General features: G+C 43.1%; 1 protein-coding gene across 5 annotated transcripts in view; it reads left to right on the top strand.

The window, feature by feature from the left end:
• Positions 1-5,455: 5,455 nt before the first annotated feature.
• The window catches only part of Abcc5 (ATP binding cassette subfamily C member 5), an 84,332-nt gene continuing 71,254 nt past the window's right edge, over positions 5,456-18,533 (top strand). For 3 of the 5 annotated variants that reach the window (XM_003477051.5, XM_063261133.1, XM_063261134.1), the window contains exons 1-2: positions 5,456-5,621; positions 9,210-9,390. In XM_003477051.5, coding sequence (XP_003477099.1) covers positions 9,262-9,390 — 129 coding nt within the window. In that variant the 5' untranslated portion in view covers positions 5,456-5,621; positions 9,210-9,261. The remainder of the gene's footprint in view (positions 5,622-9,209; positions 9,391-18,533) is intronic. The other 2 variants (XM_023560372.2, XM_003477052.5) reach the window with 1 other exon arrangement.

Genomic DNA, 18,533 nt, shown 5'->3' with positions numbered 1-18,533 from the left:
TGAGGTTTATACTTAGGGTGTAGTTGCATTTCTTTTGCCTTCTGCTTTGAGATCTGGCCCACAGCAAGAGGTGTGCGGTGTCTCCTCCAAGGTCACAAGACATCTGGTCCTTGTGCCAGCTTCTTTGTGGCCCTAGCCCTGTCTGACTGCCTGTAATATTTCTAGCTAGCTGAGCTGCCTGTAACATGTGTACATCTGGGCTTATTTTTAGGAGGAGAGTTTATAAAAATGTTTTGTTATTATCTCTCAAATATGTCCACAGATTAACGATAGTGGAAAAGAAATGCTAATTCCTTGTTGATGTCTCTTATAATCAATAAAATATATAATTTGTGTTTTACGAGTACATTTTGTTCCTTCATGGACCCAATCATTGAATTATTTTGATTGAAAAGTAAATGCAGGCTGCGTGCATTTTTAATTTTCCTTTATATCCAGGTCGAAAGGTTATTATTGTTAATGTAGATCTCTTTTTCTGATCGAAACCTACAGTTTTGGATGGAAGTACTTGAGAAGTTTTGGGGAATGACTGGAGGTGACCATTTTTCTAATCTGCACTGGTCTGTCTCATTGAGAAGTCTCTGCCCAGGCTGGACTCTCAGACTGCCCTTCCCTGGCCGAGAGGGATTCTGTCCTATCCCACAGTGTGGCTGGCAGGTTCCAAGTCCGTACTTCATGATGATGTGGGAGAACGCTCCACACACATCCTATCATGAGAGATGTCAGAAATACCACACCATTTCCTTCAGTTCCGTGACTAACTCCTAACTGCTCTGGGAGGAGTAAAATTTCCAATCCTGAGGCAGATGTGGTGGTGCATGCCTGTAATCCCAGCAGTGGAGAGGCTGACGCAGGGAGGTGAGGGTGTGTGTCACCATGTCCATTTCAGTTAAGCAGATTTAGCAAATTTATTCCAGGGGGAGGGGAAACAAAAATTACAATGCTGGCAGGGCCTCAGATTTGAGGGGAGGAAATCTGAGTGGCAAGATGAAGCTGTAGTATTGTAATGAACTACTTAGACTGAGAGAGGCAAGTAGGGGAAAGGCCTGAGATGGAGTTGCCTAATCATCTATGTTGATGGAAACTGAAATAAGAATATGAAAGGAACTAGGACTTTGGACCAAGGATGAACTTCAAGCAACACAAGGACTGTAGCCTCTTCCCTACTAAAGGGAGGTGCAACCACTCCCTATGCAAAATAATGTTTTTTCTCTAAAGTCCCAGGCTCCTTTATACCCTACATGTTGCAGAACTGGGTTAGAGAGTTCATGTCCCAAATGATCATTTTAACTCTACAGAGCCATCTGTGACAGGCGGCTACTAAGCAACTGGGCAAGTCCTGTGCTTTGCAAATCTGTAATTAGCTCTGGATGGAGGAGCCCTGCGGTCACTCACTCAGGACCCCTGCTGGAAACCCAGAAGCTATTCTTAACTCTTATAGCTGGTAAACACTCCTAACCTCCTCCTTTGGATTAAGACTGCATCCCTTTATGTTGTGAGGCCACAAGCTTGGCGCGTACAGTAACAGTGTTATATGAGCCAGATCACAAAAGCTCTGCACATCAAACTAAGGTTTGTTTTTTATCCCATTATTCAGTGTTTCCCAAACTGAAATTAAGTTCAGACCTCTTTGCTGGGGAGGACGGTATACACCTGTAATCCCAGCACTGGGGAGGCTGAGTCAGGAGGATTGTTTTGAGTTTGAGACCAGCCTAGCTACAAAGTGAGCTCAAGGCCAGCCTGAACTGCATAGTGAGACCCTGTCTCAAAAAGACAAAAGCAAACCCCCCCCCCCCATTTATTAAGTCACTTAACAAAATGCAAACGGGGCCAGGGATTTGGCTGAGTGTCATAAGCACCTGCCTGGGCAAGCACGAAGTTGTGAGTTCAATCCCTGGTACCAAAAAAAGAAAATAACAACAAAACTCCTTTCATTGGTGTTGGGCGCAGGCGCTCAACATACCATACCCCAGCCGGGACTAAGGACCAGCTTCCGCAATGCGCTACGTTCCTCTTTAAATTAGCCAACCCATGCGCACCCCGCGCTCTACTCCGTACTCTGTGGCAACTCCTGATTGGCCACAGCTAGATATAGTAGCCAGAGCCTGCATCCCATTCCCGCCCTGCTTCCTTGTGGCAGCCTGTGATTGGTCACGGCCAAATATATAAACCAGAGCCCGCGTAAATAAACTAGCAGTTAACTGTCGTTCACAAAAGCGTCTCCTGTCTCCTGTTTCATTGGAGCTGCACCGGTCAATTGGAAAGTTGGTCAGCTAGAGGGACCTTTGTCTTTATAACTGGCAGAAGCATTCCACAGGATGAGAGTGTCACAGCAGAAGTGGGGAGGTTGCTACCACTTCACATCAGCTGGGTAGAGGAGGACAAAGGTTCCCCTCAGGCACTGACCACCAACCTTGTGGTTCTACCCTTGATCCTCTAACCCATCTACAAGTTCTGTTGCTTTTATCTCTTAAATTTCTCTTGAGCCCATCCCTCAGAGTCCATTATTTCTCTCTCGAAAGACAATTACTCCTAGCTGGACTTCTCTCTCCCACTCTTGCCATTTCTCCTTCTTTCTCCAGTCTGCCAGCCTCAATAGGGTTTTCAAAATGTGAGTTTCACTTTCCAGTCCTTTCCCTTAGATTTCAGGTGTGCCGCACCATGCTGAGCTGGCATTTAAATTTAGTTAATTTTTAAAAAAATTTTATTTAAGGAGAAAAAGAAAAAAAAAACCAGAAAAAAAGGGTACAAGTTATACAGAATTTCAGAAAAAAAAAAAAGTAGGAAATCACTAGTTAATAGATTACATACTGTCATCTTAGAAATCGTTGTTCAAGTTACAAAATTAAAGCATATAATGTGGACTTTCAAACAGTGAGACTGCAAACAGTTATGTTCAATGATCCAACAAAACTCAGTAATATGGTTATCTATCTTATACACTTAAATATACATGCAGTTATGTCCTTTAAAGCACTTTCTTTTCCTCTCTCTTTTGTACAATGACAATTACACATTTTGGGTTTTATTACTCCCACAGTTCTTATTACTTTTTTTTGAAGAAAGTAAAACCAAATGTGTCATAGCAGAACAGAGTCAGTCAAATCAAAAGGATGGACATAATAATGTAAAAACAAAATACAAGGTGATCAACAATGGTTTCCATACTGCCTCTTACTATCTTAAAAAAAGTTCCTATATCATCAGTTATAATAAAATTGAACAAAACAGTAAAGAACAAAACCAATAAAACCAAAATATTGGAGACATTACAGGACTTCATAAGACGATAATAGTCAACCAGAATGGGCGTCATAATGAATCTTATTGTCTTCACAGTTGTTGCCTATACTTTCAAACTTGGTACTATCAAGCAAAACAGAATAGAGTAAAATCAGTCAAAACAAGATGGTGAGAGCAATACAGGGTTTCAAATCAAGTTAATAGGAAATCAAAGTGGGTTGCTATAATATATCCTGCTATTTTTAATTTATTTTTCCCTTAATTAAAAAGATAACTAAATAATAAAAAAAGGAGATTGAAATAAAAGAGGGCATAACAACAAAACAGCGCAGGTCAAAACATAACCATTTAAGCAAAATAGTGTTTCACCATAAGATATCCCGACATAAAAGTAGTTACCAAAGTGTCTCCTTCCTTGAAATCTTTGAGTATAATAACTTCGTATACTCTAGCATCAAACATATCAAGACAATGTAAAACCATTCAAGAGAATGACAGTATTACAGGGTATTTAGAATCAACTAACAGAAAATGAACAATGCTTTCTGTATAATTTTGTCTATAAAAGTTTTTGTTTATATTATCACATATAATAAAATCCAATAAGATACAACATGTTAAGACCATTGGAGACAGAAGAACAAAAGCTTGATGGGACTTCAAAACAAGATGATATTATATCAACACTAGTTATTATGATGTTGGTTTTCTCCAAAATAGCTGTTCCTACCGTCCAGCCTTCTCTGCCTCATTTCTGTTGAGCTCTTTTTCTGTCATTAGTTGTCAGTTTGTCTTCTTTATTTCTCTTTCTACTCCATTCATTGTGGCCTCTCTGCCACTATTTCTGGAATCTTGGTATTTTTCTTGTTGGTTAATATTTATTTGGAACTCTCAGGTCCAGGAGGGCAGGAAACTGCTCTATTTTGGCTGCATTGACTCTCCATCAAATAGTGAATGAACAAATATCTTTATTACATTACGTTAATATTATTTTAAAGACATACAATTGTGTAGTGCAATAGAGATTCTCTAGCTCTTTGCCTGGAGATGGAGACTACATTATTACCATCCCCCAAACCAACACTGTACAACACAGTACATTTCAAGGGGGTTCTGTTTTGTTAGCATGTATTATTTGCTAAATCTCTTCACTTCCCCACAGATTTGTAAGGTTTTTCTTAACACAGAACAAATTTACCATGTGACTAGTCTATTTCCATGTCTACTGCTGGAGATTACTGTGTCAGTTAACTTCTACTTTATGTTAGTGTCTTCACACTAGCTAACTGGCTTGTCTGACGATGTCACTTTACTTTCTCTTTTAATCTCTTAAATGCCTAATCATAATATCCACACACAACAGTTGTTTATATGAAAGGAAACAAGACTGGTAAGTAAAGCCTCAAGCAGAAGCCGGTCGTGGTGGCACATGCCTGATAATCCCAACATAGGGTGAGGCTGAGGCAGGAGGAACACCCTGAGTTTGAGGCCAGCTAGGGCTACATGGTGAGCTCAAGGTCAACCTGAACTGTACAATGAGACCTTGCCTCAAACATGCAAGCAAACATGCAGCCCCAGATAGAGTAAGGGGGCACTCGAGGATAATGATGTTGAAGGAACAGATAAAACCGCAAATAAAAAGATCGATCCTTCTGGGAGCCCAATTTCACTTTTAAAAAGAAAGGGATGAGTTAGCATAGTATTTCGAAGGCTCCTGGCACTTTTAAAACTGCGATCCCCGCATTTCATTATCTAGAAATGAGCAGCTAATTATGCAATGGGCAGCTAGGATAAAAATGAGAAAGGAAGTTCTCTGTGCAGAATGCAGGGTGGAATCTTGAGCAAGCCAATGTGAAATGCCACGGGCCACACTGACAGGATTTGGGGCTCGGCGGCCATGCCCACTCTTCTGGGGACAGAAGCAGGCTGCGGTGACCTTCACAATATTTTCTGGCACATGAGTTACCCGAAGGGCTGCAAGATCCTGCCTAGGAACACTGAGCCGTTTGTAACCGCAAGGCTACCTGCCACTCTCCCGGCTGCCCACTGGGACGCACAACCGGACAGAAGATTCTAGACGAGCTCACAGAGAAGCAAGAAGGACGCGCCGGCGGGGGCAGCGCGCTTAGCAGCCAGGCAGCCCGCGCCCCTTCCCGGGATACTGCAAGGGATTCTGGGAAATGTAGTCCTGGACCATGCTTGCAGCTCGGGAACTCTCAGCACGGGACTACGTCTCCCTTCAGCCTTGCGCAAACTGAGCACAGCACGCCTGCGCCGTGTGGCGGCCGATGCCGCTATAAAGGCTTGTTTTGCTCCGATGCTGATGCTCGAGAGCGTGGTTGAGTGGTCGGCGCTCCTCTCTGGGAGCTGGGGCACAGGTAGGTGACGGCTCCAGCCTTACCACTACCATGTCCTCTTGTTGTCACTGGGGGCACTCCCTTGCGTTTCCTCGAGGCGCGACGGGCTGTGTTCTGGGGTTCGAACAGTTTGGAAGAAGCCGAGCTCCAGAAGTGGGGCCTGGTCTCGCTCTAGTGTCCTGCAGTCCTGTCCTCAGATTACGACCCCTGAGGGCTCGTGGTGGAGTCCTGCATGGCGAAGGGCTCTAGTGGGCTTGGAATGAGTGGTCGGGTGCCGGTTCCATCCCCAGATGCCGCCACCAGGGGGTGCTACGTCCGCAGCCCCGCGGGTGTGGGTCGCAGTCTCCTGGCCAGGCCGGAGTGGGCGCTGGGAACGCCCTAGGGCCGGGGCAACCTGGGCGAGGTGGGCCGGGCAGAGACCCCTATCCTGAGCTTGTGGGTAAGCGGCCTGGATTACGCCCCGATCTGGGATCCCAGAGTGCCCTTCCAGAATAAGTCATTCTCTTGGTTTAGCAGACGGGTAAATGGAGGTAGGTGCGCGGCATGGGCACGCATCGCAGCCCCGTGGCAGAGCTGGGAATGGAGCCCAGATCTCTTGATTGTCATCCAATGCCCTTCTCACTTCCACAACCTATAGATTACGCGTTGCTTTACATTTTTCACACCGGGATCGTTTGGTTTCCACCCAGACGTAGGAAGGCTAGAGACAGATGCGTGCAGGAACCATTGGGAAACTTTCAGATTTTGGAGATGGATAGATTGTAGTGGACTACTAGAGGCATGTTAAGTACATGTCCTTTTAGCTTTGAAGCTTCCGTGTGCAGTCGTAGCCCTGGAGCACGGTTCCTGAGGTTGCTGGAACCCTGCTCAGGAGTGTAGTGAGAAGGCAAGTTGGAGACACCAGTCTGGCTGGTTACAGTTGTCAGGATTCTGCGCAGCACCCCTCCCCCCTGTTGTGCAGGGAGAGAGCCTGCTGGTAGCACTGGGAGGAGAGTCCTGATGCAGAAAGCAGATGACTGAGGCACCCCAACCCTGGCGAATTTGAGTCTGGGCACTTTTTAGGGGGTTCCCTTATTTCTATCATTATCCCACTTTCCTTGTCCATCTCTGTTGAGAACCTTCAACAAAAAACTTTGCTTGCCTCCCTTGATAGCTAGGCCACATAGTATTTTGAAGAGTTTCCATTAACTTCCAGAGGTAACATTTAAAAAAAGCAGGGTACCAAGAAAGAAAGAAAGTGAAAAATCTGAGCTAGTGATCCTTTCATAGTTGCTTGCTTTATATGGGGGATGGGGTCTGCTGCTTTTTAAAAATCCTCACTGGCTTCCTGCCTGTCATATTCCCGAGACCCAGAGGACAGTGTCGTTTCCTGTTCAAGGCCAAGATACAGTAACTTTGTGCCTGTTCAGAGCTTGCCCACTCTCATGACTGTGCTTGTTTTTCCAGAAAATTTAGAGTTGGAGGTGTTTAAGATAGTGGAAAACTGTCCTGGTAACTCTCATAGGCAACATAACCTGGTCCCTAAGGATTGGTTAGGATAGGCCCCTTAGGGTAGGTTGCTGAAGTCTCTGTATCTTACATCAGTCCCCAAAGGCACAAATAATACTTATATTTTTTAAAAATCATAACAAGGGTGTTGTTTCATTCCTACCATTCTCTACTCATTCGTTGCACTAATTCTGCTTCATCCTTTGAAATAAAATGATGGAATCTGGTTAGATAATGGAGGCATTCTTAGTGTTGTTGTGTACAAGTTGCCTCGACCTCCCTCTGCCTCCTTCCCTTCTGCGTATTTTTGTAGTAGCACTAATTTTCCTCTTCCCTACACTCAGCCAATGAGGGAATCTTTGGAACGGAAGAGGGGACTTCTGTGACCCCTGTAACAAGAAGGGTTCCTCTTATCTGCAGCTGACAGTGGAGGTCTGGCAGATGCCAGGTCTGTTTATAGTTTAGCCTTAATGAGGTCTCCGTGACGTGATCACCATGCTCTTGCTTAGTAAGCCGATGTTCTTTATGGTGCACTTCGTCATTGGGCAAGGTGATTTTTGTTTAAAGATTAAAAACTTAGCTGTGTCTACTACCTAGGGTGCTCGGATTAGAATTAGGAAAAGGAAGAAGCAATCTTTGTGCTCCTAACTTGTCTCTGAAGGACATTTAGTCCTTCTAATTTTTTAAAGGAGGAGTAAATATTCCTTTTTGATACTTAGGAATGAATTGTAGTTGTCAGAGTTTTGTGCTGCAGGAGTTATGTTTTTAGTAACAGTGCCAGCTGGGAATTTATGGACTCCAAAAGGCAATACAGTTACACTCCTTTAATTTCTAGTGAGGTTGCTATGCAAAGTGTTTTCTCAGCTTGTACCGTATCTGGAAAGCTGTGAAACTTCTGAGAAGTAAAGGATATGTAGGTGTTTTATTTACTTCTTATTTATTTACTTATTTCGAGACAGTAGTTCAGGCTGGTCTTGAACTCACTACACAGACCAGATGGGCCTTGAACTTGTGATTCTCTTGCCTCAGCCCCCCAAGGGCTGAGATTACAGGTATGCGCCACCATGCCTGGCCTTAGTTTTTTAAAAGTGGCTAGAATTGATACAGGATATTGATTAGAATTAGGCAAGCCATGATTTAGAATAGTTTCAGATAGAGACTAGGTAAGACTTAGTGGTAAAGGGTGGAAATTAAGTCTTTATTATTTACTTACTAACCACTTTACTGAGATAGAACTTATATGTAAAATTCACATTTGTGTTTGGCATAATGCACAGCTGTGATCACAACGATTTGGGAGGCTGAAAGAGAGATATCCAGGCCAGCCTGGGCAACTTCAGGAGGCCCCATCTCAACAGAAAGTAAAAAGGGATGAGGTTGTTTCTCAGCAATAGGAAGGCTTGTTTGACAAGTGTGAGGCTCTTAGTTCAATTCCCAAAGCAGAGAATATAAAACCTACCCTTTAAATGTATGTAATTCAGTGTTGTTGGTTCTTTTAGCATAGTTATGGAATTGTGCAGCAATCACTACTATCTAATTGGAATATTTTCAGTACCCCATGGGGAATTTGTGTTTAAAGTTGTTACCGTATTGTTTCATGTTTGAACCTTGTAACTTCACAAAATATTAACATAATGCTTAACATAATGCTAATATATTTATAATTAGCTAGGGAGTCCTAGCTAATTATAAAAATATAGGATGTTTCATAAGTTTTAATTTAGTAAAATTTGGTAAGAGTAGTGATGTCCATTTTAAAATTGTGGAGTTTGTAGTGCTTGGAACAAATTGAAATTGATTGTTTCTAAAACGTTAATTTTTTTTTTAATCTAAATGCTTTGTACTTTGGATTTGTGGTTAGTTGAAGAGTATTTTTTCTCTAGTTTTATTTCTTCCTCCTTGAAGAGAGAGGTAATTTTTCTTGATTTTTATTATGTGGAATTTTTTTTTCTTTTTTAAAAAACGGAATGTTACTTGAAATTTTGGGGAGGAAATTACTTGTATGACTCTCATGGTAGGAAGCTTTATAATCTTTGCACTCCCCTGTGCATTTTAAAGCTCTTTAGCATTGATTAAGCACAATTCAAGAAAGAGATGGTCTTGATAAATTTTTACTTCCAGAAATAGTGAAGAAAACTGGCAGCCTGAGCCCTGGCACCTCCAATCAGCAAAGATGAAGGATATCGACATAGGAAAAGAGTACATCATCCCCAGCCCTGGCTACAGAAGTGTCAGAGAGAGAGGTGGCACCTCGGGGCAGCACAGAGAGCGGGAGGAGTCCAAGTTCCAGAGAGCTCGGCAGGTCAGTGCTTCCGCTCCTCATCCCTTCTGCTACCTGCCTGCTATACTCAGGACCACACACCTCACCGCCTTCCTCTGTACAATGCGTAATTTAAATATTGATTTTTCTTTATTAGCTTTATATTTCTGCTAACAATAGCTCAGTGGTGCATTGTGTGCTTAGCACCAAGAAAGGAATTTATGATTACTTCTGAAGGGAGTTCTTGGCTCATAGTAAACACTCAATAAATAAAAGAAGAGGGTGTATTGAAATGTCACATCTTTTTTTCCCTTTTTATTAACTCTATTTTGATGCCCTCTGGAGACAGCTGATAAGGGAGCAGGCTGGGTAGAGAGCAGTATGAACCATTAAGCTTCATTTATGTGCTTAAACAAGATTGGGTTTTTTTCCTTCTGTCTCTGTTTGTGTTTAAAATATGAATCCTTTGGGGAGACATGCTCAGATTTCAAGCAGCAATTGCCAGTAAGTTTTTTAGGTGAATTCATGAGTTTTTTTCTTCCAATAGAAATGACGAAGAAGAAGAAGAAGGAAAAAAAAAAAAGAAATAAGATATATTTATCAACTGGAGCTTTTTTTTCCCCCTTTGAGAAAACAGCATTATACATTTTCTCAAATTGCAAAAGTAGCTATGGGCAGAATAGGGATGTCCAGGTTTAGGAAACTGAGGTTCATATTCACGCTTTAGCAATGTGAATGATAGAGGCTTTAAGGTTGACCTGGCCTTCCTTAGCGCCACATGACCGACATGTCCTTCAGTACACTGAAGCTGTTGCTTATTAGTGAGTATTTTCTCTGATAGGTCTTTGGAATGTGGATTTAGTGTGCTGTACTTACTTTCAAGCTTAAATTACCATTTAAGCTCACCACAGATTGAGTATAAGCAGTGTCAAGTACTGCTTTGGTGCCAGTTTTGTAACTTCATTGTGTCCTTCTGTCTAGACCTGATGTTAATTAAACATTATTGAAGACAGCTGAGTGCTAGACACGACTCCATTGTGAAGTAGTCACAAGGTAACCTTGGAGTGTGCCTGAAGGGTTGATTTGCTGGAGAGCTGTTTCAGGAAAGACCTCAAGGAAGAGAAATCACATGGTATATTGGAAGCGTGGATGAGCTGCTTATTTCATCATGTCTTCGTGGTTTATGTTTAAAACGGTGTCAACACTGGCACCTAACTGATAGGGTCACTGTGTGTTAAGTGAGATGATACATACACAATACACTGTTATCTGGTGTGTCCAGTGCTCTGCAAATGTTAGCTCTTAGAACCACTTGACTCGAGTGCGGGGTGTGTAAAGGAGAAGATTCTGGGTGCTGTGCCTAGGAATCTTTGAGCACTGGGGAACTGAACTGTTGGAAATTAGTGAGAATTTTTTTAACCTTTGCTTTGAGATAACTGTGGGTTTGCATGCAGTTTTAGAGCAAATAGTACAGAAGGGTCCTTAGTAGACGTCTCGTTTCCTCCTCGTGGTAGGTAGCCTCGTGTGTGACTGTCATACACTTTACAGTAGGATGCACTGACTTCCTAATGATTTCAACCGTGTATTTTATGTGTACCTGTGTGTGTGTATGTGGGTGTGTATATGCATCACACGCAGTTTTTCCACATTTACATTGTTTGACCATTGCCACAGTCAAGACATCGGAGTCCCATTGCGAGAATTTCTCATGCTGCGCTTCACAGCCACTGTCACCCTGCCCTTCCCTCTGCCAACCATTTGTCTCTTCCTGGTGTCTGTAATCTTGTCATTTTAAGAATGCTGTCATGTAAATGGAATCATGGATTATGTAATCTTTTGAGTTTTTTTTCATTTAGTCTAATTCCCCTGATATCCACCTAATTTGTTAGGTGTATCAATAATTCTTTTTTTTTTTTTCCCTTTCTGAAACTTCTGTGTTGTACTGCAGTTTGTTTAATCATTTATCCATGGAAAGACACTTAGGTCATTTTTGGCTTATATCAGTTAACAAATAGTGGTGCTTTTAACATTCGTGTATGGAATTTTGTGTAAACAGACCTTTTATTTCTTTAGATAGAAGTCCTAGGACTCTTTAATTCCTGGGTCAGATAGGTAAGTGCATATTTAGTTTATAAGAAATGGCAATACTCTTTCCCAGAATGGTCATATCATTTTACATTCCCAGCAGCAATGATGGAGTTTTTCTGCATTGTTCACAGTATTTGTTCACAGATATTATCATTATCTTTAACTATTCTGGTAGGTATGTCCAATATCTCACCGTGGTTTTACTTTGCCCCTCCCTAATGGCTACTGACATTGAACTGAGAAAGGTTTTTTGGTTGTTCTTTTGAGACAGGGTCTTCTTACATAGTTCAGACTGGCCTTGACTTGTATGTAGCACAGGCTGACCTCAAACTAATGGAAATTCTCCTGTCTCAGCTTCCCAAGTGCTGGGGACCATAGGTGTGTGCCACCACGCCTGGCTTTTGAGAAGTTATTTTTAAAACTAGATTTTTATCTTAGAAAAACTAGTCTCGAAACAGTGCAGAAAAATCCTGTGTAGGGAAAACGAGACAAAATACAGGAGCAGTCAGGAGGCAACTGTGTCAGTCTAAGTGAGAGAGGCTGGTGTGTAATGTGTGTGTAAAAGTGAGAGGCGGGAGGTGGGAGGTTGAGGAAGGTCTCTGGAAGGGGAGGAAGGGGAGGGGCTTCTGGGCTTGGTGGTAAAGCTGTTCATGGACATGGGGGGAAAGAGCTGGGAGAAAAGAGTGAATAACTTTGCTTCCCAGCCTCTTGGTTAAGATCAAGTGTGAGGAGCAAGTGGTGTTGAATTCCAACTGCATCCCAGTTAAATTGTCTATGGATAGAGCACAGACAAAAAGGAGAGCCAGTGAAAAGCTTTGGAGCCCTGAGTATGTCCACACAGATGAAGCCATGGGAGAGAGTGAGCCTTGCCCACAGAACACTGGTGGAGCTTGCATTTAGTGTGTGGTCCTGTGACATTTCTGGGGCAGGGCCCCATCCACTGTGCTGGACAAGGTGTGCAAGGCCAGCAGCAAGCTGCTCCTCTAGGTGCAGAGCTGCAGGCCGGGTCCCTCAACCCAGTCAGCAATGGTGAGAGTTCCCGTGTGACTGAAGCCTTATCTGAACCGCAGGAATGCTGGCATGGGCGGGTTTCAGGATCCCTTGTGAAACCAACTTCCATCACTCTTTCCTGTTTTGTGAACTTAAACTTGAGTGCTGTTTCCTGATTTTTTTACCCCATTTACCCACTTTGTACCCTTCTGGCATTTTTTACCTAAAATACTTTTTAGTCTACATTCTTTGCTTTTTCCTTAGCCTTGACCTATCCAATAAAATCACAGGTTTACTCCACCTAGTTTTGTATGCACATTAAGATGAATGCTTAGCTGTTACTTTTAGAAGTTCACTTATTGTCAAGAACCTTCTTGAATACCACCTGTTGTTTATCTTGGTCTTGGTGCATATGTTATGTTTGCTCACAGAGGGAGCCAAGAAGATGACAAACATTTTCTGCCTGACATGGTATAAAAGCGTATACTTTAACTTGCTAGGAAGCAGAATGCCTGTGTAGGCATACAGTTTTTTTTTAAGCAAGCAGTTAATTGGGAGGACATTGCATCTTCATGTCACATCACCGTAACCACCGTGTCTGTGTCTGTTGTCAGAGAAGTGGTCTAAAACTGGACTTCCAGATGTCAGATACACCAGGTCCTCATCAGAGGTACCTCTGGGTAACAAAAGATGAGGATGCACCTTGCTTTTTTAATTGGAAAATAGCTTTATTTACCACTAGTAGCCTTTGATAGGTCCATTTATCATGTAGCGTGGAACTGTGTCAAACAGATGTCAGAATTGAAGGACCAAAGAGCACATTCTGATTTTAAACAGGCCAACCCTGCAAACAAAGAGTGAGGGTTCGCCGCTTGCCTGGTTGTTAGTGCTGTGACCAAGCCTTTCCTTTGGGATACTCATTGAGAAAACCGTCTAATCAGTCGCGTATTGGTAATTTCTTTCATTTACCAGAGATGTGTGGGTGAGGGTCAGGCATCTGCCCACCTACAGCTTCTTTCTTGGACTATAAGGTCAGGGTCTGAGGCCACGTGCAACGTGATACCCAGCAGGTGCCCTTCAATCTGCACGGTAAGGGTAGTACCTTCTGTTGCTGTTAGTTCTTTGAGCCTAAGAGCTGACTTTGGCTGATTTTAGCCTGGCACTAGTCTAACTCATTTGAAGATTTGTATCTGGGCCACTCCTGACACTGCTGGGGCACCTGGGGCTTTGATTCTTTGGACACAGCTCCCTTTTTCATATTTGTGTTCTTTAGGCGCATGAAGATCATGTGAGTCCATGAGCCCAGATTTTTTGGTTGTTTTGCTTTTTGGTGGTGCTAGGGATCGAACCCAGGGCCTTGCGCATGCCAGGCGCGCATGCTGTCACTGAGCTACACCTCAGCCCAGATTTCATTTTTTAAGATGCGATGTTTATTTTTTTTGTTTTGTTTTTTTTAAATTTAGCAAACATTTGTGCACTCTCCAAGATACATGCATAGTGCTGAACCCAAAGGTCTGGTGCAGATAAACATTAATTGATTCTGAGCTGGCCTGACCTCTAGCTTACAGATATCACATAGATTAGGGTGATTGAAATGCTGTGGAAATTAACAAGAAAGTGCTTCTCCCTCAGGGAAGACTTAAGGGAGCATTTGACTGGAGGTGGAGGGATCTGTAGAACTTGTAGAACTGAACGCGCTAGGCAGAGGAAGGAGTTGTGGGCCGAGAGACAGCCAGGCCCTGCCGGCCTTGAACGTAAGTGTGTGAACTCTTGTAAAAAGAGGCCTAAGTAAAAAAAAAAATCAATACAAACAGAGGGCTGAGTCAGAGTTTCAGATTCTGAGTGTTCTTAATTAGTCAAGGAATTTGGGGTTTCATTGTTTTAAATTAATACTTTGCAAAAACGACAGAGTTGTCAGATTTTTTTTTTTTTCTTTTTGTTATTTTTGGATACTGGAAATTGAACTCAGGACTCTGTGCTTACCAGGCAGGTGCTTTTTGCTATTGAGCTATATCCGCAGCCCCTGTCAGGTATTTTTGATGAAGCTTTGCTTTATTGTGCCAGTGGTTTTCCGTGGTGCTCTCTGTCCAAGGCTAAGGCTGACGCGGTTTTCACTACATGTCTAATCTGGGAAGGAGGAAGAGTGGGAAAGCGCAGAAGTCAGCAGACGTTCATGTGCCATTATTACTGCATTGTTTTTTCCCTTCTCTCAAAAGTACCAGTGGGTGGAATTTTCCTCCATGTTAGGATGTTCTTCATCTAGAAAAGGTGACAAAGCAAGTATTTATAAAACCTAGGGATCTTCCACTAAGCATTTTTTAAAGGTCTTTGCTAGGCTCACACTTTCACCTTGGTTGCAGTTTTCTTAATTAGCTTCTTGAAATATTTTGGTGAGGAGAAGTTCATTAAGGTCTAATCTCTTACCAGGAATGATTCTAAGACCTATTACTAGGAAAGAAATAAGGCTCATTACAGAAAATGTGCAAAGTATACAAGATTATAGCAGGAAAAAAAAAAAAAAAGAAGAAGAAAAAAAAGAGTCTTAACCTTTCTGCCCAGAGACAGCTCTTCCTTACCCAAAGTAATCTGTGCAGGATTGTTACACCTACAGAGCAGTTGACCCTGAAAGCTTTTCTTTACAGACTAAGGTTATGTGAGTTTGTGTTCTCAGAGTCAGGAACACTGCTTGTGAGTTTGCTCGCTGGTAGGAAGGTGAGTAGGCTGAGGGAGGTTAGTGTTTCATGGCTCTGCGCTGTTTTTCCTTGAATTGGTATTCAGTGATTTAGCAGATTTTCCGAGCAGTGCTGAGATGAGTGAGAACACCTGCTCCTTTCTTCCTACTCCCTGTGAGCACATGCAGCTTGGCAAGGCCGTTAGGCTCTGCTGGGTGTGATACGGTCTCTGGCCTGGTGCCAGCTGTTGGTCGCCAGTAGCAGCCCAGAATTCCCTGGTGGAGATGACAACAGCGCTGCCATTGGTGCACAGCCCAGGTGGCTCTGCTGCTAGGGATCTCACCGCCAGCTCCAGCCTGATGGGGCTCCCGAAGTTGGCCTGCTGCCTCCATCAGGAGCTCCCTTACGCTGCCGACTGCAGCCAGACTGTACTGCCTTCCGAGGAGATGCCACTGAAGGGAAATAAATATGGCTCGTTGGCATGAGTTAAAAGAGTGTTCTGTCGAAAGGGAAGGAAACTATTAGAACTGCCTTCCTGTTCTCAAAGCAGTTTTAACTACCTCAGTCTGTAAGTCAGGAAGATAACTGGGGAGCTGGAGTCGCAGCTCAGTGGTAGGGCGCTTACCTGGCGGGTGCAGCGCTTCCCCACTGCAAAAAAAAAAAAAGCACAGAAGCAATTTGGAAGTTACAAATGGCCAGTGGTCACTCACTCAAGGAAACTTTGGTTCTATTTTTAGATAACCTTCTGCTAATACTCTCTTTAATGTCTTAACCATTTTCCCTTTCTTTTAATCAGAAATAAAAAGGTCAATGCCAAGGAGAAGAAACAAGGTCTCTACAAGTCTTCCTTTTGTTGGACTTGGCAGTTTTGAAATTTAAGACTAATGTAAAATTCATTTGGTGCACCGAAGCCCACTAATTAGCAGAATGAAACTCATCTTGCTCTTCTTCACCCTGCCATCTTTTTAGGGAATAAGCTGTTTAGATAATCATATATATATTTTTAAAATTAATTATATTTATTAGTACATTTTAGGTGTACATAATGATCACATTCATCACAGGGAATTTGTACCTATACATAATACAGTGTGATTCTTTTTTCCCATTCCCCTACTCTCTCTTCAGCCCCTCTTCCATTCTTTATTTACAAAAGCTTTATTTCCATTTTTTCTTTTCCTTTCTTTCTCCCTCCTCATATATGTTTTAATTATTTAAAACTGTTTTATGAATTAGCTGTTCAAAGACTCGATTTAATTTTTTTTGTTGTAGTTTTTGAGACAGAGTCTTGTTATGTCGTTCAGGCTGGCCTCCAATTCACTGTGTAGCCCAGGCTGGCCTGGAACTCACAGTGACCCTCCTGCCTCCCCGCCCCTCCCTGGAGGGAGATGGGCAGGGTCTGCTGCTCCTTGAGCCGAGCTCTTGGCTTCCTTCCTTCCCTTCAGAACATTCATTCTGGCTGCCCTGGGGCTGGCCCGTCACTACTGGGCTATTGAAAGGAGTGTGGAGCAGTGCCCACAGGCCTGACAGCTCCCCTTAGCCTTGGGGTTCAGGATATATTCGTTTTCAAAGGCAAATATTGCCAAAAGGGATTCAGGTGTTGTTGAGAGAGGCATGCAGGCTTCTTAGAGCTTACACAGGATCCGCTGCAGCAAATGTGGTTCTTTGGCTTTTTAGGAATCCTGTGAAAACTTTACAACCTGCTGTCTACGTTTGGTTGGTGTTGTGTAGGTATGGTATTGAGTGATCACTTAGTTTTTTAACATCATGTCGTGGTAGAAAAACAGCTTAGTTTTCCCATGAGAGTTAGGAACCTTTCTGTTTTGGCTTACACATAGTGGGCAGTGTGAGCCAGCTCTGCCATTCAGTGGTCACAAGTGGGACCTCTGATGCCTATACTAAGCACTGATGTGTTAAGCAGTGTGTGTTAAGCACTGAAAGAAGTTCTACTTGAAAATTGTACTTTAGTTTTTTTTTTTTTTTTTTTTTTTTTTTTTAAGTTAAAGCCTGAAAATCTTGTTGAAGGGATTTTTGTTAAACACAACAGGACAAATTCAGAAATTCCACTACTTCTGAAGCAGTGCTTTTCAGGCCTGGCTGCATATTAAAGTCACTTGAAGAACATTCTAAAAAAATAAAATCTATGTAGCTGTATCTCAGAGCAATTAATCAATCTCTGGGGCAGAAAGAAGGCATTGGTGATGTTTAAAGCTCCCCTGGTGATTCTAACCAGTGGCTAGGGCTGGGAACCTCTGCTCTACAGCTCACGGAATAAAGATGGTTCTGTCTCTCCAGCCAGTGGGCTCCGAGTGTTTCCCTGCCCTGTGACTCATTTTCAGTTTAATCCTTTGAAACCTTATCATGGTATTAACAGAGTTAATTTGGACCTCCCAGTGTAATAGGAACTTTGAGTTAGGTGCGTGGAATTAAGCTTATGAAACAACAAAAATCCCATCAGATTCCTATCTATTGTGGGGGTAATGCTAGATTCTAATTGCTAGAACAAAAGACCGTTTGACCATGATATTGGTATAAAGGATAGCCCTGGCTTTATGTATTCACCCTTGTGAGTTCCTAGGCCATCGTCGTGAGAGTACAGCACCACCTAGATGAGTGAGCTGATGTCCAAGGTAACTCATTTTCTCAGGGTTACAAAGATGCCCAGTGGTAGGGCTGGGATTAGCAAGTTACCTGACTTTGAACAGTAGGTGAAGAGTGGGTTTTTCCTATTTTCTCCTCCCTGTGAAAGTTGGTTCTAGAATTTTGCTGGCCCACTTGACCGAAGCGGTCGTTCTTTGGAAGTTCTTAAGGGAAGGGCTTGAGATGGCCAGGGTCCTGATGACAAGCTGCTGGGAAAGAAGGGTGCCGTGCGGGGCACAGAGGAAGTGTCTCTCAGGAGGTTTCACGTGGAGAGAGTGTGAGGGAGACGTTGGGAACACATCGCTTTTTAATTTAAAAGTGAATTTTAATTTCTTTTTAATTGAGTTTTTAATATTGGCATCTCTTGAGAACTATATCTCGTGGTATGACAGTTTCCTTAAAAGTTTATGTTTCTAGAAGTTTGTGGTAAAGGCAGCTGTGGGACTGGGACTCACGCAGAAAAGCTCTCCTTGGGTCTCAGATTGTGTCAGAGAGGCCCAGCTCAGCTTTGTGAATTATGGAGGGGAGAGGGTGGCCAGGCTGCAAGAGCTGAGCCGTGGACTTGATTATGTACCAGCAGGCAGAGGTGCCACAGCCCTTACTCCTGTGTCGCCTGTGGCTGCTGCCATCTGTGGTCCAGGAGCAGCCTCCACCGCTGTCATGCTGCTGTCAGGCATGGGTGCACCCTTCCACCTGGGGAATCGCGTCCTGTGGGAAAACCTGCCACTGTTCGGGCAGCAGACATGCCTGTGCCAGCCTAAGCTGAGATGGGCAGCCTGCTGTGCGGTGTGGCAG

The sequence above is a fragment of the Cavia porcellus genome, unplaced genomic scaffold, assembly GCF_034190915.1.
Source record: "Cavia porcellus strain 051 isolate PalLab524CR breed Dunkin Hartley unplaced genomic scaffold, mCavPor4.1 scaffold_14, whole genome shotgun sequence".
Classification (NCBI taxonomy): Eukaryota; Metazoa; Chordata; class Mammalia; order Rodentia; family Caviidae; genus Cavia; species Cavia porcellus.
Note: the sequence above shows the minus strand (reverse complement) of the source record. Positions and strands in the feature narration are given on the sequence as shown.